This window comes from Apus apus, chromosome 1, assembly GCF_020740795.1.
Source record: "Apus apus isolate bApuApu2 chromosome 1, bApuApu2.pri.cur, whole genome shotgun sequence".
Classification (NCBI taxonomy): Eukaryota; Metazoa; Chordata; class Aves; order Apodiformes; family Apodidae; genus Apus; species Apus apus.
In genome coordinates, this window is record NC_067282.1 from 110,919,371 (window position 1) to 110,946,836 (window position 27,466).

At 39.4% G+C, this 27,466-nt stretch overlaps 1 protein-coding gene across 3 annotated transcripts in view; it reads left to right on the forward strand.

The window, feature by feature from the left end:
- Positions 1-394: 394 nt before the first annotated feature.
- Positions 395-27,466, forward strand: part of ADGRG2 (adhesion G protein-coupled receptor G2) — a 56,563-nt gene continuing 29,491 nt past the window's right edge. For all 3 annotated transcript variants that reach the window (XM_051607972.1, XM_051607973.1, XM_051607974.1), the window contains exons 1-3: positions 395-470; positions 12,091-12,209; positions 17,660-18,274. In XM_051607972.1, the coding sequence (XP_051463932.1) occupies positions 12,092-12,209; positions 17,660-18,274 (733 nt within the window). In that variant the 5' untranslated portion in view covers positions 395-470; position 12,091. The remainder of the gene's footprint in view (positions 471-12,090; positions 12,210-17,659; positions 18,275-27,466) is intronic.

The following is a 27,466-nucleotide window of genomic DNA, read 5'->3' on the forward strand; positions in this document are numbered from 1 at the left end:
CCCGCAGCCCGGCGCCGCGGCTCCCGCTCCGTCACCGCCTCCCGTGGGGACCCCTCCCCTCGCACGGCACGCGTGGGGTCCGCCCGGCTGCAGCCCGGCTGGGGCTGGGGGGGGGGATCCCCTGCGCTGGCAGCCGGGCGGGGGGTGCGCTGTGGCCGCGGGCGGCCGTTGAGCCTGGCGGCCGGGCCGGGGCCGGGGCCGGGGCCGGGGCGGGAGGCCACGGTGAGGGGCGGCGGGGGGACGCGGTGCCGGGTTCGCCTGCAGGGAGGCCGCTTCCCGCCGGCATTTCTCGGTGCTGGGGGTAGTAGCAAGGTTTCCTTCTGGCTTCCAGCCGGCTCTGGAGCGCTTCATCAGCCGTGATTTAAAAGGAAACGCAAATGCGGGGACGCACGTCGATCGGCTTGACGCGGTGACTGATTTTGACTGGTGCGTCGGGAGGGTTTGAACGCGGTTTCTGAGGAAGAGCAAAGGTAAGGTCCCCCCCGCGGGGACGGTGTTTCTAGGCTGGGGCCAGTTTTGCTCCCACAGAGTTTTTTTTCTGTGGGAATGGGTGCTGAGAATAGAGTCAGCTCAAAAGTTTTTGCTGCTTCTTTTTGGTACATTCTGCAGCGTAGCCCTGAAGGTAGAGATAGCACTGAAGGTAAGATGTCTTCAGAGTCACCTGTTGCACACAGTGCTTGTTTGGAGTTATTTATTTATGTTGGTCTCTCTTTTTTTATTTTTAATGTCTTCTCCCACCACACTGGCCAAGTGAGGAAAGATCAGTGTACCGGGAGCATCCTTTCCTGGCTGCGTTTTTGCTTTGCAAATATGTGGGTTTTGTCATTCATGGGTAGTATTTTTAACAGTACTGAACTCCTGGTGCTTATCCTGTGTGGTTGCGTTCCATTGATTTATGCAGAAATGGTGAATAAATGTAAACTAACTCACTAGCCTTCTAAAGGCATGCTTATCCAGCAAGTTAGACGTGTGATTGTACAAGCCCGGGCTGGTTTTGACTTACATGAAGTCAGTTATAATCATGCTGAAGACGTGGTAGAATGAGCTTCCGCAAGCCAAACTAGAGTTTACAACCTCAGGCACGCAGGTCTCCGTGCTATTCAGTCCCAAAGCAAATTATTTGGGTCTTCAGCTCTGTCACTTGTGCTGAAAAGGTAAAGCTGTTGTTAACATGTCTCTACTCAAAACGTTTCTTCCTTTTGCTTGCATAGGCTCACACTGTACATATTCATCGTCAGGGAGCTGTGCAAGTTGGTATTCCTGTTCTTAAGCTTTAAGCTTATGGCTTTAGCCCTTCCTTCCTAAGTTGGGAAGTATACTTCTGTAACTGATTGCATGGGGGAAACAAGCAGAATTCTGTCCTCTGTCAGGTGACTGGAAATGTGGTTGTTGAATTAAGCTGAAGAACAGAAAACGTCTTTGCTTAGGAGGGTCTCCAAAGACTCATCTTCACTGAGGAGGCACACTTACAGCTTATTGAGAAAGTATCTAAACTGAAATGCCTTGAGAGAAGATTCAGGAAAGAAACTGTATATAAACAAAGTTCACTCAGATGTGAATTGGGGCCACAAAATTTTCTGCTTACAATGCAAGATGGTATTTTTTTGTTTCTGCTGTGGCAGTTGGACACCAAGTGAACTAATGTTAATAGCATCTTCATTAATATTACTTTAGTATCTTAAGGTAATTCTGTAGATCAGATGGAGTTTGTGAGCATGGTTTTTCTCCACAGTGCCTTCCAAATTAAATGCTAAATTTCTGTTTCTAATACATCAACAGAAATTGGCTCAAATTAGAGCCAGCTGGAGAGAGATAAAGGACTAAATTCCCATTCTCAAGTTAATTGCTCATCTTATACAGTCTTTGTGCTATGAATGCTTTTAGTCAAGTCTTTTGCTAATGACTGTAGAATGTTGGCAGATTGAGGAAGTTTTGGACTTAATGAGGTAACACCTGTTGTTAAATGTGGACATGTTTTAGTTCTTAATATTTAACATGATCAGTGGCCTTCACAAACACAGTATAGCTTTAAAACTGATCACTACACTTGGGCTGGGAAATGTATGTTTTCAGTTGAATAGTAGATTAGATTATTTGAAGGGAAGATCAGGGTAGCTCATACAGCTAATCTAGTTGACTTCAACAGAAGGATTGGTATGAATAAGGCATGCTCTTTGGCCTGAAGTGTTAGCTTTCTGCTAAATGGTAAGTTTAGTAGTATTGTTATATCTAGATTCAATTAAAAGCTTTGCTCTTTTTTTCAGATGCATGATTTAGAGACTATTAATTTGTTGTGGGACACTTGTAGGTGCTACTCAGTTTGAACAGGAAAGGAGCAGAGTGAATAATTTCATGTTTATTAGATAGGTGCTCATGCTTATGAGGGTCTTACACTTTCCAGTGATAAATTCCTAGTGGAATTACAATTTGGAAAGGATCTGCACTTCCTCTTTGGAAAGATAGGCTTGGGTAACTCTACGGTAATTAATAGGATTCAATTATTTGTGAGTCTTGCATTCCTTTTGGACCAAAAGAACTTTGAAATTTGTTGTTGTTCAGGGTAGACAAAGGATCCTTTGTAGTTGACATTACATCAAAGACAAAAAAATGGATCTCAGCTCCTTCCTGCATTAGTCACATGCATGTTTCTCCAGCTGTGAGCTGAACATCTTGTATACCACAGGTGTTCAACTTGTGTTACTTCCATTGGCTTCAGGAGAGTTTTATTGCAGGTAATATGTAGTGGAACTGATACAAGATTTTAGAAGTGCATTCGGTAGCTAAAGTCCCAGCCTCAGCATTTATTTATTACATTGTGCCCTAAGGAGGAGCAGTGCAAAAAGAGGCCCAGAATGCTGTTTTGGCATAACCCCATTTCCTAGAATGTCTTAATAGTAGACCCCGAATTATTTACCCCATGTGAAGTCTGATGTGCCAAAGGGACTGTATTTCCTAATCAGTCTTTGTGGGGCTCTGAAAGATGCTTGCTTCAGTGCATCCATCTTTTAAAACCGATTACCTTAATTCCTTTAGTACATACTATTGATTTTAGTTGTTGGGGTGTTGATTGAATCAGTCTAAGAGACTGTTTAAAAAAACCAACAAACACACAAAAAACTCCACCAAGTATTGTACTTCTTAGCTTCTAGAGAATTTTTAACAGCTCCAAGTGCGAGATCAAAGAGGCCTGTTAAGTCCACGAAGTGAAGCTTAGGATGAAATCACAATATAATTCATGTTTTAAGACTTTGATGGGCAGGGAGGATGCTGCTGTTCAAGCCAAGGGAGTATGGAAAGGAGAGTGAAGAAGGAAAGCATAAGTGTAAACTGAGCAGAAACAACTGTTTCCTTTTTTTTTTTTTTTTTTCCTTTTTCTTTTCCCCTTTCCCACTTACAATAAGATTAAATAAACTTTCAGGTCTCAATTTTGAAAAGTAGAAAAATTGAAAGCATGAGCTGAACAGTCTTCTTTCTGGTGTACCCAGCCCTGACTTGATTCCTTACAGCCTGCTGACATTGTTCACTAGGTTGAATATTCCAGCTTTAGAAAATTCTTTGTCCTTCCCTCTTTCTCTCTGCATCAAAGTCCTCTTACTGAATATAAAGGTTTTGCAAAACTTTGTCTACTTTTCTATGCTTATATCTTTGTATGGGCTTCCTCAGGTCTTTTAAATGGCTCAAGGTCCATGCCTAGCATTCCTAGGAATTTTTTTCTATGTGCCTATTTAAATGTAGTCTCTGTTGTACTTTCAGTCTTATACTCTGCAGAACACTCCTTTTGCTATTTCCCCCTCCATGACACTTATATGCCTGTACACTCCGAAGTATTATTAATGGAAATGTAAACAACTTGCCTGTAGTTAAGTAACCAGACTTGTGACAAACACAGCTACTTTATTACATCTCTGCTTCTTATGCTGGAAACCTACTTGGGTATTGTCACTGAAGTGCCTTTTTGCTCTAGAAGATTTAGTAGAGTGCATGGATAATATTCTTCTCTCTAGGGGATATACAACACAGAAGAGGATTTCCTGGGTAGTTTAGAACTTTCATAAGAGCTAGAAAGAGGCCTCTTGCTCATCTCCCAGGTGACTGCTGGATATGAGGAGGTGAAACATTGCCAAACTGGGTAAGAGGGAGCAAAAAACTTGCTTGAAATTGTTCCATGTTCCATTTTTGCCTATATACAATGACACAGTTACTGTAAGAAAGAATTAAGTTCTAAAAGTGCTTTTTGGCACTCAGGTGTGTAATGGAGAGCAATCCAGCATTATATCACATTCATGAATCCACTTACATAAACCTTAATGTTTAAGCTTACATTTTCACACCAAGGGAGATCTCATGAGTGAGCAGTGTGCTGCAGTGGCAAAGAAAGCCAACAGGATGCTGGGCTGCATCAGCAAGGGCATCACCAGCAGAGATAAAGAAGTCATCATCCCGCTCTACTCAGCGCTGGTCAGACCACACCTGGAGTGTTGTGTTCAGTTTTGGTCCCCACTCTACCAAAAGGATGCAGACAGGCTGGACAGGGTCCAGAGAAGGGCCACAAGGGTTATCAGAAGACTGAAGGACCTGCCATATGAGGAGAGGCTGGGTTTGTTCAGCCTTGAGAAGAGAAGGCTTTGGGGAGAAATTACCATGTTCCAGTACTTAAAGGGTGGCTACCCAGAAGATGGAGACTCCCTATTTACAAGGAGTCACGTGGAAAAGACAAAGGGTAATGGGCACAAGTTGCTCCTGGGGAGATTCTAATTGGACACAAGAGATAAATTTTTCACTGTGAGGACAATCAAACATTGGAATAGTCTCCCAAGGCAAGTGGTAGATTCCCCCACATTGGACAGTTTTAGGTCTCAGCTTGACAGGGTGCTGAGCCATCTCATATAAACTATAGTATTACCTAAAAAGATTGGACCAGATGATCCTTGAGGTCCCTTCCAATCTGGCATTCTATGATTCTGTGATCTGTGAGTTGAACTGAGGGCAAACTTTGGCTTACACAACTTGATACTTGTAAAATAAAATAAAAATAAAGTAAAAATATTTTTAGTATCAGTATCCTGCAGCATTTGAAAGACTAAACAAAAGAATGGATTTCTTGGAGACTTTTTCCTCTTGTTTCTTTCTGTTTAGAACTGAACCAATGAGCAGTGAGTTTTGCAGAAGAATGGTGTCTGTAACTAAGTGGCTTGTTGCTCTCTGTAAGCCAACTTACTAAAGAGTGAATATTAAATATATTTGAAAACAGTAAAGATTTGTGTCGGGAGGAGATGTTTGGAAGGTCCTTGAATTGGCTCCACACGTTACCATTGCAGTCTTCAAAAAAGCTGGTGTTCCACATGTAGTGACTAAATTTTGTAGGACACAGTATGCCTGTTTTACAGCCTTTCATAAATACTGGAGAAAGTTAATGAAAACCAAGCTATTATCAGTCCTATTACTGTCTTCTGGAAAAACACATTAAAAAAATATGGAACAACATTTTAAAATCAAAGGTGCTGTTAAGTCAGTGAATACTGTATGTGCCAAAATTCACAGTGACATAAGACTTTCCAACATAAGCGCCCTCCCTATTACATCTAGCTTGCTTCAGCCAAAATTTAAAAATAACATAAAAACTTTACTATGTTTTGGTTCCAGTCTGGAAAATATAAGGGCTTGATGGAAGAAGTCTAGTCTTATATTTCTGCAAATAATTAAAGGTCCATAAGTTCTCATACCTGGGCAGTATGATGTTTGTCTTGATCTTTTCTGCCTTTTATCACCTGGTATAGATTTGAATGATGCAGTGTCATAGGAAAACAGCCAGAAACTTACCATTTATTATTACCCTCCTCCTCAGCAGTATGTTCTGTAAATTTGGGCAATACTTTTATTAAAATCCAATATTTTAACAGGATAATTGCAAAAGATTAAGCCTCTAAAGCTGTGGATAAAATAAGTGTGACTTGAACAAAACAGTTTGAAGTGCAGCAGTAGACAGCATGGTTAGAAGTAAATGATTGATTATTTTGGGTCATGATTTCCAACATATGTTTCTGTTACCAGCAGTTTCTATTACCAACAGTTTATGCATTGGCAGTGAGAAAGTGCTCTGGGTAAAATTTGGCATAAAAGAAATAATTTTTTTTAACATTTTAAAGACTGGCAGTAAATAGATACATTCAACAGGAACTGTAAAATTTGAATGTATTTTTCAAAAAGTGATTTAACAAAGTACAGTACAGCATAGAGAAGCTGTATTTACATTTTGCACTTTCTTTGGTGTTACGCCAATTGAAAATATCTCCTTTAATGCAAGGCAAGCAGTGGCTTAACGTGAGGCCTGTGTCTCCTGATAGGTCACCTGTGGGTGCACATTTGAAAAGCAGTCCATTTTCTCCCACTGCTCTCCGAGTGGAGCTACACCAGGCAGTCCCTCTTGAGGGTGGTTGCAGAGGCACAGACTCTTGTCTTCCACTTGTGTTTGTAACACAAGCCCAGTTTCCTGGGGCATCTCAAAGTCCTTTCACCGCGGATACCTGTGAGTAACTAGCTAGCTGGAGGGCTTTAAAAACATCAGCTTCAAAAAATGTTACGTATCTTCAGAGGTGTAAAGCTGGGTACAGCAGAGAAAACACAGGAAAAACCTTACAGGCCTTGGCTTTTACAGTTTTCTTGGCCTGCTCTTGTTAGTTGCTATTGGCTTGCTGACCTCCTATTCTTACAGTCTTCTATTCTGCCTGCCCTTCTGCAGCACGCTCCCTGTCAGTGTGTTTGTCTTGGTCAAACTGTTAGATTTCAGTCACTTCTCCTGCAGAAACTCTGTGCTCTTTAGGCAGGTAAAACTCCTGTTGTATTCAAGGACAGTTCAATCAAAAAACTAGTAAAATAGCGTGACATAAGCTAATTAATTGTAAGAATGCAGACTCCTCTTTATACCATTGTTCTGTCTTCATTTCCAGTAACCTCTTTAATTTCCAAACAATCTAATGTTAACACAGAACTATAACACAACATACAAAACAACCGTCTAATTTTTCAACATATGTCTGTTCATTTGGTTTAAGAAAAGTTCCATCAGTTGTAGCTTCACTTTCAAATTAATGATATGGTTTGAAACGTTGTGGACCTGGGTACCAGTGCTATAAAATTGTCACTGGTCAAAATAGAGAATTCATCTTGGAGATTTATGTCTGAGCCCTTAATTTCTGTTTTTCTGAATTTCCGTTTTATCTACTCACTATAAAAAAGAGTAATTGATTATATTATCTTCTCCTTCAGGTCGTTAGCTCTTTGTAAATAGAAGTGACTTTGTTATTTGAGAGTAGTGAGAAGGTAAAGACAGCTGGTTATATCTTTACCTGTAGTCTGTGCATAGAATTCTTTCTCACCCTTGGATGGCTCAGCAGCTGTGCCCACTAACTGTTAGATCTGCTTGATTTGCAAGTGAAAATTTTTCATCCTACAGCAAAAACTGTGCAGATTCATGCTGTGCTCTCTGAGTCATGCTGTATTCATCTATTGTAATGAACACTAAAAATGTTCATTTGAACAAATAACAAGTGAAAAGATCAGTTATGCTTAATTCTATAATGTCTACAGCTATATATTTACAACTGTATTACTTTTCAGGATCATGATTAAGAGTAGAGCTTTGTAATTCAAATACAGAGAAGGGCTAAATAAGTTAAAGAGAAACATGATTTCAAAATGTTTTGAAAACTATCATATGATCTCTATTTCAATTGATATGGTGAAATAATATTTTATGTCTTCCTTTTTCTTTAAAACAATCTAAAAAAACCCTATAAAAACGAGCAGCATCTTTTTCTTTGGGAGTATCTAAATGGCTTTGTTGCAAAAAGAAGGAAGCACTGATGTGATTTTCCTAACTTTTAACTGTATTTTTTATCTGAATATTGGAACAAATCTTGAGCTGGCATAAATATTGAAAGTCTTGCAAAATGTCATTTGAGCTGTGATCATGTCAGAGCTTGGTTTTATACACCCACTTTCCTGCTATCTGGATTTTGTTGCTGTCCCTGGGACCATTAATCTGCATTCATAGCTTTTACTAGCTTCAAAGCTCTTGATATGACTGTCTTCTGTCAACAAGAAGCTGCACCTCTGTCCCTGTTTGTCTTTGATGGGTCCCTCTCAGGAACTGAGAACAACGTAAAAAAACCCAAGCAAACAGAAGGGATAAAACCCTAGATATGCTGGAAGTATTTATTAGAACTTTTCATTTTAACAATTGAGAAATGTTAGCAAAGCTCACTCTAGAAGGCCAAATTTAGAGGAAGGTCTATTCAAACTCATCAGGGCTACACGGCACTCAGATGTAGCTGGAATCAGAACTAGGAATTTCCTGGCACCTGCCTTCAAATTTAGACCTGGAATGCAGGTGTTACTTCTGGTGGATAGGGCACTAATGTGGTTGTCTAATGAGGTCTACCAGACTAAACAGAAGGCATGCTAGGTGGTACAGGCTTAACCCTTTGTGCTAGTCAGTTCATTTAATGCATTTCTTTTTGCAGAACTGAGGCTTAAGGAGGAAACTAAAGGCAGGGAATGTAGGAGCATATTGAATCAGTATTACATGTGACACAGAGCAAGCAGTTTGCTTCAGTTACCAGCATCAGTGGCTAAACTTCTGGGTGCCACTCAGTATTTTTGGGCTCCATCCCATTCATATTTCATGTCTAGGTAGTAGAGGGAAGTGATGCTGGAATCTGTGATTTGTTGTCTAAGTACATAATTATGGATAGGTAATTTACTGTACAAAAGATGGTATTTCCCCATAAAATGGCGGAATAGACATGCAGCTTGGTTTTTGCTTGGAAGTGACATAATTTAAGACTAGAATGGGAAGTATGAGTAAGCAAGGAAAGGAAGCACAATTGGGCAGCTCTTTAACCCCAGCAAATGATATTGTAGATGCACATTCCTTGAAGTTGTGAAATATATTTAAGCATGGCAGCTTTCATTATCACGTTCTTAGGATCATTAGTGTAATTCTGCTCCTTAGCGTACTGTCTGATCAACTTTATTAATACATGATTTTTAGGCATTCAAGAGAGGCAAGTGGAAGACAGGTTTGGACATGTTTCCTGTGAATCTTTGGAAAGCTCCATCCCTGGAAAGGTGATGGAACATCTTACTCTTGGCGCTATCTCTAGACATATCAAGGATGAGGGGGTCATTAAGAGCAGTCAACATGGTTTTACCAAGAGGAAGTCACGTTTGACCAACCTTACAGCCTTCTATGAGGAAGTAACTAGGTGGATAGATGATGGCAGGGTGGTAGATGTGGTTTATCTTGGTTTCAGTAAAGCTTTTGACAATGTCTCCCACAGCATCCTCATAGATAAACTGAGGAAGTGTGCTCTTGATGGTCAGGTAGTGAGGTGGATCATGAACTGGTTGAAAGGAAGAAGTCAGAGAGTTGTGGTCAATGAGACAGAATCTAGTTGGAGATCTGTGACAAGTGGAGTCCCTCAGGGATCAGTACTGGAACAAGTACTATTCAATATTTTCATCAACGAGCTGGATGAGGGAACAGAGTGTGCCCTCAGCAAGTTTGCTGATGATACTAAACTGGGAGGAGTGGCTGACACACCAGAAGGCTGTGCTGCCATTCAGTGAGACCTGGACAGGCTGGAGAGTTGAGTGGGGAGGAACTTGATGAAATTCAACAAGGGCAAGTGTAGAGTCTTGCACCTGGGGAAGAACAACCCCATGTGCCAGTACAGGTTGGGGGCTGACCTGCTGGAGAGCAGTGTAGGAGAAAGGGACCTGGGGGTCCTGGTGGACAGGAGGATGACCATGAGCTAGCAATGTGCCCTCGTGGCCAAGGAGGCCAATGGCATCCTGGGGTGTATTAGAAAGGGTGTGGTTAGTAGGTCAAGGGAGGTTCTCCTCTCCTCCCCCTCTATTCTGCCTTGGTGAGGCCGCATCTGGAGTATTGTGTCCAGTTCTGGGCCCCACAGTTCAAGAAGGACAGGGAACTGCTTGAAAGGATCCAGCACAGAGCCACAGAGATGCTGAAGGGAGTGGAACATCTCCCTGGTGAGGAAAGGCTGAGGGAGCTGGGTCTCTTTAGCTTGGAGGAGACTGAGGGGCGGCCTCATCAATGTTTACAAATATGTTAAGGGTGAGTGTCAGGAGGATGGAGCCAGGCTTTTTTCAGTCATGTCCAGTGATAGGACAAGGGGCAGTGGGTGCAAACTGGAGCACAGGAGGTTCCATGTTAATATCAGGAAGAACTTCTTTACTGTGAGAGTGACAGAGCACTGGGACAGGCTGCCCAGAGAGGTTGTGGAATCTCCTTCACCAGAGACATTCAAAACCCGCCTGGACACGTTCCTGTGTGATGTGCTCTAGGTGATCCTGCTCTGGCACGGGGGTTGGACTGGATGATCTTTTGAGGTCCCTTCCAACCCCTAAGATTCTGTGATTCTGTGAAAAGCTAGCCCATCTTAGACCATTTTTACTTTTTTTTTTGTTTGTTTGGTTGGTTTTGTTCTGTTCCTGCATTGCTTTGCTTTTTATATTCCTTTCATCAGTAGCCTTTCTTCCTGCTGCTTAACATCTGCAGTGCTCATGCAGATGTCATCCATGATGTAGCCGCAATTTGTCTGGCATTTCCTTAGTGTATTTCAGTTTTAAGTGTAGCATCAATAATCTGCAAATTGGAAGCAGTGTCATCATCCAGATTGGTCTGTTTCAATGCAATCAGTGTTAACTTAGTTTTCTGCTAGAAATATCACATACTATGAATTATTGAAAGCACTGGTAACAACGTTGCAGTGCTCTAATTTTTAAAAAGCCCTTGCTTTATGTTTTCCATGTTATGCTATTATATGTGTGTAATTTACTTGCATGTACGTTTAATCAGTTTCCAGTTACCTAGTGACTTCGCTGTTTCTCCTTTTATTCCTCTAGCACTTCTCTTGTAGAGTTCAGCCTATAGTACCATTTTATGTTAATAAATATTAACATTAAAGTGAATGCTTGCAATAAACACATTTTAGCCCTAACCTTAACACAATTTTATGTCTCCTGAAGAGCTCACAATTTACAGTCCCTGAAAAGAAGGGGACCTATGGCAGCCTGGCAGAGCATCTACAACAATCCAGTAAAGTTTGCAAGCAGTGCCAGTGCTATCCAATGCAGTTGCACATGCACCAGACTTCTAAATCTTTTTCTTTAAGAAGTAATGCATGCAAAAACTACATTAATGGTTCACCTAATGTTTCTTTCAGCATGCACAATATTCAGATGATGTGACTTTTTTATTTTAAAAGATCTCTTTTTATAAAAAGTTACATCTTCTGAATATTGTGAAAATACTGTGTTCTGTGAAATTACACACTTTTTAAAAAAGAGATTTTTTTTTTTTTAATAGTGTATAATTTCATAGAATATAGTGTCTTACAGTAGGAGGTATGTTCTTTTTCCACCACTATGGCCTATTGCTCCCATTAGGCAACCATCACTAGGAAGAAATGTGGACAAGTCAGGTTTTCATTGTAGTCTCCATCAATCTGCTGCCCACAGTGACTTGTGGCATTTCTCATTTTCTTACAGTATCTTCTTGCCTTGAGAATGAGATGAGGATCAGGAGTCAAACTCTTGTTTCTTCCTTAGGAGTTCACAGCACTGCTATTAAAATGTCACAGGAACCTGTAGGTAGAGAATTGAAGACATGCTTTCCGTATACTTGCTGAGATTAACAAAGCTTTTGGATAAGCTCTCCAAACTTGCTCTCTGGCAGCTTTTGGTTGGGGTGTTTTTCTGTGGATTTTGTTTTTGTTTGTTTTTCAAATGTTGAAAGCCTTATTATGCAAGGACTCATGGCCATGCTCTGATGTATTTGTGAGTCTTTGGAGAACTGGAGCTTGAGTGGGGGTTTTTGATTTTTTTTCTTCCCTTTGGCAAAAAGGTCTTTATTTCTCATTGACAGAGCATTTGTACATTTCTGCACGATATATATCCAGGGTTGAAAAGATTTACAATTTCGGGTTGGAAACATAATTTAATTTGTCATAATATTTGCACACCTGCACTTCTACTCACTGCGGTTTATTTTTTTTTTTCTTCTAGAATGGTTACCTGGGGAAAACAACACTGCTGTCTTGGCAGAATACAGGATATTTTCTTGAGATTCAGGATTGTTCTAGCAGTCCTTTTACTTCATTTGTTCCTGGCTACAGCAGGCAAAGGTAAGACTTTTTCTTCCTGATTTATGTAGTGTTGGTAGTCCAAATAAATAGCATTAGTCTTAATGAACAGGACTTCTGAATATAGTCAGAACAGGCTAGTTTCTGCCCTCTTGAAATCAAGAGGAAAAATTGCCATTAACAAGTTGGTGCTTAGCTCTTTGAATATACAAACCCTGTGTTTACAGTATTTGTTTCCATAAGGAATCAATAGTAACCTGTTTTCAGCTAGGGATGAGGAGAGAACGTAAATACAATATGTAATAGCAAGACAAATTACTTTATTGCTTTTTTTTTTTACTGGATGTATTACTATTTTCAGAACATGATGTTAAATCTTGTAGAGTGCTCTTACACAAACACCACAGGATCCTTTGAGATCACCCTGTTTAGTGCATGTATGAGCATAGAACATCTCCTCCATCACTTTTGGTTGTGGATCTGAATATGGCTAGGAAAAAGATACTCAGGTCGAAAACATGTAACAGAAGTTATGTGTTTGAATTTGACAATCTATGTAGCAATAAATAAAAAATAAATTCATAAGGTTCTTTTACAAATTGTGTAACTGACACGGTGGTGCTTTGTATGAGGTACAGTAGAATCAGCAGGCAGATACAGCAATGGCTATTCTGTAAGCTGGCAGATAGAATCACGGAATGGTTTGGGTTGGAAGGGACCTTAAAGATCACCTAGTTCCAACCACCCTGCATGGGCAGGAACACCTCCCACTAGACCAGGTTGCTCAAAGCCCCATCCAACCTGGCCTTGAACACTTCCAGGGATTGGGAATCCACAAATTCCCTGGGCAGCCTATGCCTCACCACCCTCACAGAAAATAATTTCTTCTTAATGTTAAATCTACATCTGTCCTCTTTCAGTTTAATACCATTCCCTGTCATCCGTCACTACATGCCCTTGTAAAAAGTCCCTCCTCAGCTTTCCTGTAGGCCCTTCAGGTACTGAAATGCTGCTATAAGGTCTTCCCAGAGCTTTCTCCAGGCTGAACAGCCCCAGCTCTCTCAGCCTGTCATCACAGGAGAGGTTCTCCAGCCCTCTCATCATCTTCATGGCCCTTCTCTGGAATCAGCCCAGCAGCTCCATGTTCTTCTTATGTTTTGGGCTCCAGAACTGGACAGATTCTAGTCTGTCACTACTCTGGGACCTCCATAGATATAGATAATAGATCTTGTCATTCATAAAGCTTCCTTATATCAATAGTGTCAATAGTCTATCAATATATCAAATATTTATCATGTTAGTAATGTGCATGGAATCTTATAAAATTAGAAGTGAGGCTTTTTTTGCCATGCACTTAGTGGGTGGTTTTAGAAACCACTTCCCATGTTGTGGCATGTTATTTTACTTGAGAAGATCAGAGTTTCTTGCAGAAATGTACTTAGTAAATATCCCCGCTTAATGACACTGTACTAGCAATGAAATTTCATAGGTTTGCAAACTAGACTAATTCTGATTCTAATTCTCCAAATGTAGTAATTTTCATAAAGAGAAGCTTTTACTGAGATAGAGTTTGAGATTCAGGTAGTAAAACTGTTACTAAGATGGTGAGGTTTTAACTTCATGTGCTTTGAGTAGTATAAAGGACAGGGCTGCTCAGCAGATGGGTGAATGTTGCACAAGAAGTTTTTCATGGAAAATTCAACTGCATCTAGAGTTCTGAGGAAAGAAGCAAAGAGGGATTTGTATCACTTGCAAGTGTCAGTAATCCTTCAAGAAAAGCTACACTGGCACAAGGATTTATTTGTGGTTCCACCCTTTTTTTTGTTGTTTTCTTTGTTTGTGTTTTTAGGCTGTTTAGGCACTGTCAGCTGCATCTCTACTCAGTTTTCTTAATATCTAAGGTGCCCAAGTATGTTTGTGTTCTCCAGGAGATATGAAGAGAGAACTGCTAGTGTTCTTTCCAGTGTCTAAGGACACTCTGGATAACATGGTGTAGTTTATCCCCAGATATCCAAATAAAACTGTGAATGAAAAGGAGGGCTGAAATTCGTTTTGAGGAAACAGTTCTTATCTTCAGACTTCAAAAACATTCAGCAGAATCAAGTGATCCACATGTCGAAAGTTGAGAGTTTTAAACCTTTTATAAAGAACAGTTATGAGCTCTAGGTGAAATACATTAGGATGCGAGACTCTTGTGATGCCATTCTAACAGACTGTAGCAAGACAGATGTGTTACAGGTGGCAAACACTTGTGTAGAAGTTAGTGACTGTTATTGCTACTGGTTAAATGCCAGATTGTGCAGACACATAAACTTTTGACTGTTTTATTAGGAGAATACTTGCTGTATTAATGCTCAGCCACATTGACACAGTAGCTATTCATAACATAAGCAAAATAATGCTAATGCTTACGTACTGAGGGGTTATGCTCCTGTATGTCTAATTTGTACTAATTATGTCTGGTTATCTCTTGTAAATATATTAGTTATTATTATCTGAAAATGTTTGAAAAAAGAGATATTACATTTTTTATTTATATTTGCATTACCGTGTCATTCTTAGAAAGTTTTATTTTAAATGTTTGTAAGTATACACATACATTTCATATTTCTTTTAGGGTTTAAGAGAACATGCTTATTAAGTGGATGCTCTTAGTTTTAGCAAGGGTAGAAATCCCAATTCTTGCATCTGTTAGAGATAAATACATTAAGAAGGAGAAATCCTCCATTTCTGAAAGAGTTTAAGTGCCTGAACACAGCAAATGACATTGAAAAATAAGCTGAAAAATTACTATTGCGTGGAGCTTCCTTGACTCCATATTGTGATTGTTGCTTATTTTTCTGTGGAGATTTATTGAGCATCCGTTCTACTATGCTGCTTTTTCTGTGCTGTCGTGATAAAGGCATGCTCATGTCTATGTTTCTGAATGTGATTTGTGTTGTCTGGACCCAAAGGAACTCACTGTAAGCCAGGAATGCTGCTCTCAGGGCACAGCCAGTTCTAGCTCCTCGATCCTATGGTTAAGGGTGGGCCACAGCCCACAGGTAGCTTTATTATAAAAGATAATTGATGATTAACAGATCTTCCAAAAGCATTAAAGTAATGTCATGTCCTACTTACTTTGCATCTACCCCCATATCAAACAGACCTAGCCAAGATGATGCTGATAATTATTTTCTAACTAATTTAATGCTGTACTGCATGTGTTCCCCTTGAAACAGTGAAGTGCATTTTCTGACTATGGTTGTGATTTCTTTTGTGCTTTTTTAGTATTCTTTGGGTAGACTAACTATATAAATTTTTCCAAGTTGTTCTTGTAACAATTGAGATGTTATTCATACCTGTCCTCTTAACTTTGGCACCCCTTTTTGTCACCTTTTTGTTTAACTGTTTGGAGCGAAGTGGGCCAGGCTTTCCAGTTTCCAAAAGAGTAGACATCTCTAAGTAAACTCTTGTCAGTTTAAATTAATTCATCAGGCCTTGCATACTGATCCACAGCAGTTTTTTTGAATTATACAAAGCAGACTATGAGAATCATCAGCAGGATTGATGTAATTTTGCATAATTTCTGTTGGTTACCTGCCTTAAGACTGTTTCCACCTGCAACTTTATGTCCAGTCTGGCTCCCTTGACAACTTAGCAGTGTCAGCTCCACTTAAGAATGTATTACCATTGTGAGCACTTTAATTGATGCACTGTTGGCACATAAACACTGATTTAATGCTTAGGATGAAATAAAACCTTTCAGAATTTGTGCACTTCCAAAATTAAGTCTGCTGGTGGTATTCAAGTCTTGATTAACATTTTTGCTCTGGAATGGTCTTTTAGTCTTCCAAGCTGGATAGTTAACAGTGACTTCAAAGTTTGAAGCTATGTTAGGAGTCTTCCTTAACTGGTCACTTTGGGCATCTCTGCATGCTCAAGATTGGCTATGGGAATTTTGGAAGGTACATGAATCATGCAAGTATACTTCTGACATACGCTCCGTGAGGAACAGCAGCTGCATCAAATCTTTCAAAACTTTCATCATAATCCCTACTTAATAATGGAAGACTTCAGCAATTGTTTTTCTTAAAAGAGACTGTGTTACAAGTGTTGGCATATAACTGTATATCTAACTAGCTGTTTCCTTTATAAATAAGCTTCTTCATGATCTGTTCAAAGGAGAAGGTAGCACTTCTATTTACATTGTAGTCACTCTTTTACTAGAAAGGGTAGGTACGCTCGAGTCTGCATCTAAAAATCTCCACTTATGTGACACTTCCACCTTCTTGCCTGATATTCCTCCTGCCAGCTTTTCAGTAATGTCTTAGAAACTAGTTTTCTGTGCTGAGCTGCTGTTAGCTGAGTATCCCAGATTTTGTCTGTTAGCATCTGACAAATGGCCAGACTGAATGAGTGAATTTTTGCTTTAGGGTTGGGCAGGGCCGGGAGTAGTTCTACTGCTTGCTTTTGGGTCAGGTACGTTTTTTTTCTCCACTGCCAGAGAACCATGCTAAGTATTACCTTGACATTCAGAATCCACTGTCTGCTACTTAGGATTTTCACCTAATTCAGGCTGTACCCTGGGCAGTTTTTGTTTGGTCTGTAGCTTTGTATGGCACTTTCATGATATATGTTGAACTTCAGGAATGATTCAGGGTTGTGAAAGATGCTTACAAGTTTCTGCTGATTAGCATCATAAAGCGAGTCTCAAAGCTATAGTATGCAACAAGAACAGTTATCAATAACTTTCCATTAAACTGGATTTATATGTTTTGTGTGTAGAACTTTTTCTTGTAGCTTGTACCTATCAAACTGCAGATTCACAAACAAGATGTCTCTGCAAGTAAATTCCCTTGTAGAGAACAGAGAATGGGGGCTGGATGAGATTAAATTTAAAGTAAACCAGTGGCTCCAAAACAAATTTCCTGAAAGTTGACAAAACTCATTCTCTCCTAGAATATGGCTATTTTGTACCTTTCATGCTGAAATTCTGCTAGCATGCAGCAGAAGATTTAAGAAGTTCAGGGATGGAAAAAGTGGCATCGAGAAGCATGATCTTGTTCAGAGAAGCAGCATGCAAAGCTGAGGCAGTAAGGGCTACAGTCCCTCCTTCTAGCTCTATTTCTGTATTTTATCCAGTATCTATTAAATGCATAATACCTGTGGCAGTCCTGGGAATAGGAACCAGGATCCGTGATTCTCTTGTTGCCTCCCACTTGTTGTTTGAGTGCTCCCTTAGAAAGCTACAGGTTCATCCTTTTATGTTGTGCATGAGTTCTACTTCAAAGCTTTCAGGAGCAGCTATGATTTATTGATTGCCTCCAAATCTGCTGCTTCCTCGCCATAAAAAAAAAAAGAAGCAAAAGAGAACAAGGTTGTTTCTTAATATGTTGTTTTGAAAACTCCTGGATAAATACCTAGAAACATACTATATGGAAGAATAACAGTCATATATATGATCCTTCTAAAAACAAACTAATTGTAAAAATCACCTTTTCTTTATTTAGATCAGACTTTCCTAGGACAATATAAAGCTGTCTTTAAGGCTGCATGCGAGGATCCTTGGATTATGTCAACAAGAATTTCTCTGCGTCCCTTGAAAGAATTCATTGTCTGTGTGCAGCTCAAGCTATATTCCTCAAATAGTTCCTGGACGGCATATGTGTACAGTCAAGAAACAGCTCACAGCAATCTCTCTGCAAATACGTATGATCTTGGACTTACAGGAGATGATGGTAAATTGAGGATATGGTTGTTTGGAAATCAAATAAATACGGCAGAAAGACTTCATGAAAACACTTGGAACCAAATATGTATCCAGTGGAAGAGTAAAGATGAGGAAATGAAGGTATTCATAAACGGAGAAAAAAAAGCAAACAAAAAACTACCTGGGAAAGTTAATTTGCCTGGAAAAGGGCAATTCTTACTTGGCTGCTCAAAGCTGCAAAGTACAGCTATGTCACCTAACCGGGGTATGACTGGGGAGCTGTACATGTTCAGAATGTGGGATAAAGCAAATGTAAAGCAATCTATGGACTGTGAAGACAGTGGTGTTATACGCTGGAGAAAGGAGGATTGGGTTTACAACAAGACAGTAGAAGAGGATAACTCTTTGCCATGTGGTGAGTACCACTGCACCCCTGTTTTTGAAATAGTATTGTTGTCAGAAGTTGCTCTGAAAGTGTCTAACATTTCTGTTCCAGATTGTACAAAGCCTTTGCCCATCAGTCATTTCTAACAAAATGCTTAATGAGATCATGTGAGGATCTGTAGCTTTCACCAGCTTTTATCCAAATGTGAAAAGGGTATCAGCAGTTCTTTGAAGACTTCAACTTCTGTGTCTGTCTGCTGTCTGTGCAATGGTAATGAGAGCCAGATGGATTCAACCAAAACTCCTTGGAGTATTAGGGCTTTCAATGTCATCCTAAAAAATACTTAATTTACACACCTGCTATTCCATGGATAAATACAGAGGGAAGCATCACTGGTCCTCTTTTTGCATATTCAGTGGGCCAGAACATTGACAAGTGCAACTTCTAACTGCTTCACTGGCACATTACACCACCTTTCACTGTTATGGTCTACAACTGTAAATATTATTGGAGGCTCTGGTGTCTTCTTGTTTTTGTATCAGTAATGTCTTCCTTTATTAAAATGGCCAAATGATTTCTCACAAATTTCTTAAAATTCCTCTTTGCCCTAAAAAGAACCATAAAAACCTTTAAATCAAACAAAACCAAGATTTTACTTTCAGAGAAATTGAGTTTTAATATAGTTGAAATGGAGTTAAAGCAAGAGAATAATCTTTTTTCTAGCTTTTGCTAGACAAAAAGACACACTTTAAGCTTGGGTGGGATCAAATTTATCAACCATAGTAAATGGTATTGCCTACTAAGACCTTCAGAAATTTGAAAATTACTTGCTCAGTTGATTCCTAAAAATTCTTATATAGCGTAGGTGCTTCAGTTAAACTTCGTCTTTATCACATTTGTCCTTAAAAAACTGTTCCTTATCTTTTAGCTGTAACATGTTATAATCACTCCCTGACTGGGTAAAAGTGTCTTTATAAGGGCATTAAAATAAGATGACTAGATTTCTTTTTCTGGAAGAGAAAGGTCTGCCCCAAAAAACCAAGACTCATGGAGAATGCTTCTAACACCGGGTCATACTGATTGAAATGCCTCTGCTGGCCTGATGCTGTAGTTGGGAGCACATCTTCTCTGTTGAGTTGTGTGATTTGGGAGAGCAGCTGAAGGAAGGATGTCTTTTTTTGTTTGTTTGTTTTTCTCATGTGTGACTGTGTTTGAAAGAACACCGTTCTAGAGCTCAAAAGGGCCACTTACTGGCTACCAGACAAAAGTTTGGTACAAAGGAATTCAGAGACAGATCTGTCTGGATAGTGGGATAAATGCATCTGGTTATCTTTCACTGAAGCATAGAAAGGACAAACTTCTTGTTTTCAGTTCCGGGACTTTCTGCTCTGAATGTAGAGCATCCTTGAGCATCACAGGTAGCTTGGTTTGGCACTGCCCTACTTCAGCCCCAAATTATTAATGACTTAAGAATTAGTGATTTAGGGGCTCAGACAACCCTTTGTTAAACAGCAAAAGCTCTCTAGTGAGTGTGTAAGATGCATGGTTTCCAAAGCTCTGTTACTTAGCCAAATGGAACCATAATTATGCTGACAGAAGTTTATTTCAGTAGAAACCATCTCTACTGACAAATATAAGTTATAACTTGGAAGAATATGTTATATGAAGAAAATCTTGTTGGATTTGTTTCAACAGTTTTTTTGCCTATTTTCAGGAATTTTTGCTGATTGCACTTTTGCTTCAAGTCAGCCTGTGAAAGGCATAAATCTAGCAAATAGCAGTCCAACTATTAAACAAAAACCAAGCATTGACAGTAGGAACATATAATAATCAGTGTCAGGCAATTGTAATTGATGGTGCTACTAGTTTTACAATGTGATCTCTTTCTAGAAATTCCTCTGTTCACGTGTTTAAAATTATATTATTTTTGGGCTGCACTGTTTTTATTAAAACTGAATGATTTTGAGTAGTAAGCCTTCAGAAAGATTGATTTTGCATCTGCAGAGAATATAATTGGCAAAGACTTACAGCTTGGGAACGGGCTATGCCTACTGTTTAGGCATAGAAGGTGAAAAGGAAGTGGTTCATAACAATTGTAATTGTGCCGGAGGACAAGTTTCAGAATTTTTTTTAATGACCTGGTTGGCATTTTGTGCTTACATAAAAAACAGTTTGTAAAATGTTCAGTCAAAGGTTAAGGTGATTTCTGGGATTTCTCCTTCGCTTAACCACTCAAAATCTTTGTGCAGTGTAAGCCATTATCTATTTGGTGTCTCAGAAGCAGTGATGCACTCCATTAATAAGCCTAGATTTACTTAATGTCACATTATTAGCTTGTTTCTTTACCTCTTTTTTCCCACCTTTCTTTTTGTTGACTCCTTAGATTCTTCTCCTCTTGGTTTTATAATTTATTTTTATAATAATTATTCTGATTATCAGGACCATGTTCAGTTTTTTCTTAACTGTTTGAGGTCTAATAATCCCTATTCTGGTATGATTTACATACTTGCTTAGCACTTAAAGGTATGCTCAACTTTATCCAAGTAGTTTGCTCCCCAAAAGTGGAGGAGATTCCCTTTGCCATAGCTACCTATCCTGAAGATCTGCAAGAAAGGATATATCTGCCTGCTTCCCAGTTTGTGGTAAGGGCTGATTACATTTCTTGAACTAATGGAACTTAACAGTAGAAAAATTTGGATCTGAGTTAAAGAGGCAACTCTTGCTTCTCCCAGTCACACAGTCCTCTGTTTCTCCTCTGTTTGGTGTAGCCATTGCACGCTGAGCAGGTGTAAATACTGCAGGTAGAGTCAAACAGGGGAGGAGGCCCCACATGTGCATCACTAACTGTCCACTCACATTCCTCAGCCTCCTTTGATAATTCCCCTTTTTCTCAGAATGAGAAGTAGCTTAACAGCTGTGATATGGAGAAAGAGTGTCACAGATTGAATGTATCTCACTTTAAAGATCATTTCCTGGTATTAAAAAAAAATCTTAAGTGAAGAAAGATGTGATCACTAGTCCAAATGCCAACTTTGGAAATATTCTTTATCTCGTTCCTTGATTCCTGTTTAGCTACATACTTTAATGTGGACAATATCAGCATCATTTGAGAAAAAATGCTCTCAGTAGTATAAAGCTTTGGATGATTTAAGAGAATACAAAGGCAGAAGAGAATAGGTGAATTTAAAATGCTGAATGTTTGAGAAAGAACTTGAGTAATCTGTGAGCACCAGCTCTTCAGCTGTCATTTTTACATGGGATATTTGTAAGTTACCTTTAATAATAACTTGAGAACTGGAAGAAATGTACTGTTTAAACATTAATCATTTTAGTTACACATTAAGCAGTAACATTCTTAATCCAAATATAAATATCCAAAATGTTACACTGTGCTTTTATGCAACGAGCACAGAGATGATGGGATATATTTTACCAATTTCAATGAATAAACAAAATAGATTATTTATGGCATTACTATAAATTGTATCACTGACAGTAAAGCACTGTTATTTTGTTAGTGTTATTGCTGCCCTCAATTTTAGGAAGAGTCCAGTGCCTGTTGCTTTTGGTTAATTTTTTTTTCTTAGATATAATTCAGTGTTTATATTGTCGCATTTTAGATGTTTCTGAACAGTCCTGTCCATCCTTCAAGATTTAGTTGTTGCGCCTTCTTTTCCGTGTATCCTTTTCACTCCCAATATTGCTGAGCCTGCTGCTGGTGTTGCTGGAGGAAGTTTCCAGGCTTGGGGAAACAAAGCAGTTTTAACGCTGATGGGAGAAACAGAAAGCGATGGGTGCCTTGTGTGACTGTTTGCCTTTGCATGCTCAAGGAAGAGGAAAGCTTCAGTTTGGGCTGTTGTTCTAGTGTGAAGGTGTGGGCGATAGGAGGTATGATTTAGGCTCATGTAATCCCTTTTTAAGATTTCCTGATCTGTGTCCACTTCTGTTGACAGGGTCAGCTTTCCTGAAAGGGAAGGTGGAGTCCCAAGGCTTTACCTATTCAGGCCTAGGGTGGAAATGTAGCTGCCCCTCATCCAGTCTGCATCCTAGTCTGTTACTTACCAAACTTTGGGCCATATGATGACATTTACTGAGTGGATCATGAAAACTGATGATGAAGAAATAAGGAAGTTAACCCAATACATATTTTTTTTTCTAAAACTGTAAGGACAGAATACTGCCGAAACCTCTAGAAGCTCTTAAAGGAAGTAAATGTGAGGAAGAAAAACAACCTAGCTCTGGAGTGCCTATTTGATGAGTCATGTGCCACTCTACTTTGTACCTATTAACAGAATGCATGTTTGACCTTCCCTTTCTTTGCTCTTTCTTGTTGCCTCCCTCTTCTGTGATATCAAAGGAAGTAGCTTTTTGGAAATCAGCCTACCAGACAAAACATGATTTGATTCACCTCAGTCTCTAATGTACAGCTTTGTACAAACAGAACTTTATACAAATGGATAAAACCTGTACTTATAGCCTGATTTCCTAAAAATCTTTGTAACATCAAAGCTTATTTTAAAATATTGCACCTACATTTTCTGTTAAGGTTACTAAAATGAACTGGCCAAAGTGACAGAGCCTGATGTGAACAAGGGCTTTGACTGTTTTCTCACATTTGCTCCTGTCCAGTAGCCAGTGGTAATTCATCCTTTCTTCCATGATGCCACTGCTAAGACTTGAGGTGTCATTGGAGGCACTAAAATATAAAATCAGGACTGTGCTTAGTTTTGTTCTATGCAATGTGCCTCAAAATCTAACTTACATAAAAACAATATAGGTTAATGTCTACAGTGGAACGGTTAGGGAGGATTTTTATGTGTTACTGCTATTAATGCCTTTTGTGACAGGATGTTTCATCTTGGCAGAGTGTTTATCCAGCTGAAAGGTTTATCAAATGTTAGAGGGACCCCATCTCTTAGAAAATACGGGTTTGAGTATGAAAATTGAATGTTGTGATTTTGGTGTCTATTTCTGTAAATTGGTGGATTTTAGAACAGTACCATTTTGAAATTTCCGTGTTTGGGCTACTCAGTTCTGTTCATGAGCAAGTCCTGAGAAATGTGTTAATGCCAGGCATTTTCATATGGGTATGTTCTAGTAATGTTGAATACAAATGGATGGTAGCTGCTGAACAATACTGGTAACTGATGTAATACATACTGGTAACTGTTGTCTGTGAGAATGTTCAGAATATAACTTGTATAGACTTAAAAACGCAGCATCAAATCAACTTCTTAATATAAAATGGTTTTCATTAATGTTGTAAGTCAGAAAGTGATGCTATCCATCTATTTGGAATGAAAAATTCTACAGTGGCATTTCTGGTAGGACTTTTTAATGCATGTCAATTCCCTTGCCTAAATCAGTTGAATTTTTGGTGAAAAAGCTTTCAGCACTAAGTTTGCTGTCAAATCTTATTTAGGAAATCTAATTTTTATTCGTTTCCTGGTATTTTTGTGTGCAATTGTCAGTCAAAACTGATCTTATCAGCAGTACAGAGTCATGCTTATCTAATGTCATTCTGTGGTGTCAGCCAAGTACTGTGGCTCAGGGAGACCAAATTCCACAGCCACCAAGTTGTCCCTTGGAATTCTTACATTTGGATTCTGCCGTTCATCTATTTGTGAGAGCTGACATGATCCAGGGTACCTTTATTTTGAAACCATAGTCCTGGCTGATACTGCAAACTGTTCTCATTTTTTGCATGTTTTTCAATTAATGCAAGTAAAATTCTAGGCACTTCATTTTATACACCTGTCACCTAGGCCCCAGAATAGATAAATCCATAAATGTATGTTTTTCTGCCAGCACTGTTGTCTTGGGCTTCCACAGATTGCCAGGGCTGTTGCTGCACTGTAAGTGGTCAGCGCCTATGTTGTATCGGGACTTGACTAGAAAGCACCTGCTCTTGTATTTGCTCACTGTGTTTCCTGAGAGCCAGAGGCCAGCAGGCACCATCTTTCTTGCTGTACCATCCCCTGCCTCACCACACTCCACAGACTGGGCAGGGTGGTTGTCCATGTGGAAGCTGTAGTTCACTACAGTTCAGACTCTTTTTCTCCTTCTAAGAAAGCACTGCAGTTGCTGTCCGAGGCTTGCATCAAAGGATGCTTTCTGCAGAAGCTTCAAGGCGATCATGAAGTGTTAGGTAGAAGAGTGTTAGTAGCAACACTGCTCCCCTGAGACGGGAGGAAGAAGCAGCTGCCAGTAACTTAGTTCTTGGATGATGTTGTTATCTACAGCCATGTTCTAACTGCTTCTCTCACTCCTCCACCCTGGAAAAACTGAACTGCTTTTGGCAGAGAGGGTTACCTGAAGACAGGTAAATCTAAAGGGTATTGCCTTTCCAGAAATTTTAAGAGTGTACTGATCATAGGTTAGATTGGAGGTAGGGAGAAGAAAAAATAAGTTTTTTGTTCTTCCAGTTGGAGACAGAACTTTTCGTGCTTTAAGGGCTTTTTCTGTATCCAGTGTCTAAGTTACTGAACAAAAGGCATGCTATGAGTGACAAAGCCTTCGGTGCAGGGACCAGAACCACCCATTCTTTCTTGACCACTGTGTTACAAAGCCTCCTTCTTCCTTTATTTCCCTTTGGTCAAATAGATTTTTGAATTCTGTTTTGCTTGGTGAAACAGCTTCAGCAGGGCATACGGAGACCGTCCCATCCTAAAAGAGTGAGTAGACTGAGAGCTGAGATCTCTCATGCTCAGGAATGCTGTAAGCACAAGGCTGTTTTGTAGACAGGGCTAGGCACTGGTCCCCCTGAGAGCTGTATTAGTTCATGGACCTAGTCTTAAGTACTGTTAGTAATGGATTTAGTCTCCTACCAGAATGGAAATGGTAAACTTACACTCATTCCCACAGTCATACAAAGTAATTATGGGAAATGAAGCTTGTCACAATGCAAATACTGGTTCCCACATAAGCTTTTTGCAGCTGTGGTATAGAGCAATGTAAAGAGTTGCTGAACAGGTTTCATACCAGTGAACAATTTCCTCTGCCTACACAGATGGGATCGTGAAGTTTTGGCTTAGCTAGCTGTTTGTGTCAGAAGAGTGCAAAGTGGTATGAAGACAGTAAGAGACTTGCTGGTTTTGTTTTTAGTGATGCACGTTAGTAACAGAAATGGGTGCTTATCTCATTTAACGGAGCTGCCTTTTCCTTCAGAAAAAAACAAACACCAAAACAAACAGTTCTTGTGGGGACCTCTTCTGTCTCCCTTGCAACAAAACCAAAGAATAATACTAAATAATGTTTTTGCTTATCTGTTTGCTGCTTGGAAGCTCAGGAATGTTCTCTATTAGAGAAAATGTAGAAATAAATTACTACAATATATAATGCCATGTTCTGGAATAGGATATAAAGTGTGCTGATTTGATGATCTTAAACTAGCAGTGTTGCAAATAAAAATGCATGGAGGAAATAAGATGAGGTTTCATATATGTGAGGATTTTCCTGCGCTTATTGATAGTAAGCAAACTAAGGGAAAGAAATTTTCTGTTAGATTGTAACTAGCACATCTTGAGTTATTTTATTTTCCCTTTTACATGTCAATTTAAGGAATATTTTAGATTGGACTTTAATCCTTCTCCAAATAAATACTTTTATGTTCTTTTCTAGTTCTTAAATAAATACAACGAAGGAGGAGGGTTGACAAATGTAAGTGAAATTAAATAATGTGTGACAGCCTCTCCTCCTTCCCCATTTCTGTGTGCAAAGGTGATTCTGATGGAAGACTTGCTTGGTGAACTTAATGCTGCACCTTGTTCAGTGACAAGTCTCATTCTCATGGGTAATTTCTAGCAATTGTAGGCATGTGAATATTGTGCTGTAAGAGAAGTCGTGGCTAGATTTATGTCCAGAAAAAAGTGCCCCTCAGATTATGCATGCTATCATCACTTGCTGCATTTGTGTTTAGCTTACTTCAGTCCCTGTACTGCTGGATTTGTTGTTAAAAGCATTTTGCTTTTTCAGAATTCACTATCTTCTTACTAACCTTACACTACTAAACATGTTAGTGGACAGTTTTCTTACCTACCTCAGGATCCTACTTGTATTACCAAAAATTCGTAAAGCAGATTGAAGGGATATGGAGGACAGGGAATTCAGTTAGTGTACAGTCACTATGTCTGCACTGACTCCTCAAGAGTATGTGAGAAAGAACTTAAGGTCAGATTCCCCAGGCAGATTTTTTTATCTTTTAGTGGTCAGAAGAAGCAGTTCGGTGAGCTTTTATGTGAGGTGCTGCAAACTTCAAGAGGTGGGTTCCTTTTGAGAATTTAATTTCCGCCAGGGCCCTTTGGTTGTAGATAAAGGTTTTTGCACAAAGTTCTAAGACTTAGTAAGACAGGACTAGTGGCAGGTACATTTTTGGAAATGGAATTCACTTCCTTTGGTAGGAAAGCCAGTTTTCCTTCTAAGCAAACATGTAGAAGGGTATTTTCTTCTCTAACCAAAATGTAGAATTGTCTCAGTTATTTTTGTTCCCTCCATTCTACCTTAAAAAGCTATTTACTGTTTAAACAATATGGAACATTTTTATCTGACTTGCTGCTTCAGTTCTGTGCATTATTTAAAAGTTGGTATTGTATCTAAAGGATCTTCCCTAATCCCACACTAGACGTTAAGAAAAAAGTTCTATAGGTGCTGTAATAATACCTCAGCACTGTGCAGTGTTAAAGTAACAAAGCTTCTGCATAAGAGCTCTAGAACACAAACCTTATAGAATCATGTATTTTAACTGGACTTAACCATGTAGGAAAGTCCTAATTTTCCTGAAAAGTGACTGTAAAAATTAAGGTTATAGCCAGATTTTAATGATCTTTGAAGTTCATACAGTGCTGGATGCTAAAAAGAACAATTGTATTTCTCTGCAGGCAGAATCTTAGAGACCTCTTGCTTCTTTCAGGAAGTTGGACACAGGTCTGATAGGCATAGGCCAAACCACAACACAGCACCAGAAGTCTGTCTATCTTTGGTGTAAGAAAGACATCCTTCCTTCAAGTGGTCTGCCATTTTAACAGGATTTTGTGCCTGTTCAGAGGTAAACTCCCAGGCATCAGAGGTGAAAACTGCTCTAGGCAACTGCCCAAATTCTTTCACATAACCTGCTACCCAGGAATTTGCTGCCTCAGAGCACTTTACAGTGTGCCATGCCCAAATTATTGGTTACTGGAGGTCCCAAAGAAATTTGAATTTGGATCACTGAGGTATAGGCTGCAG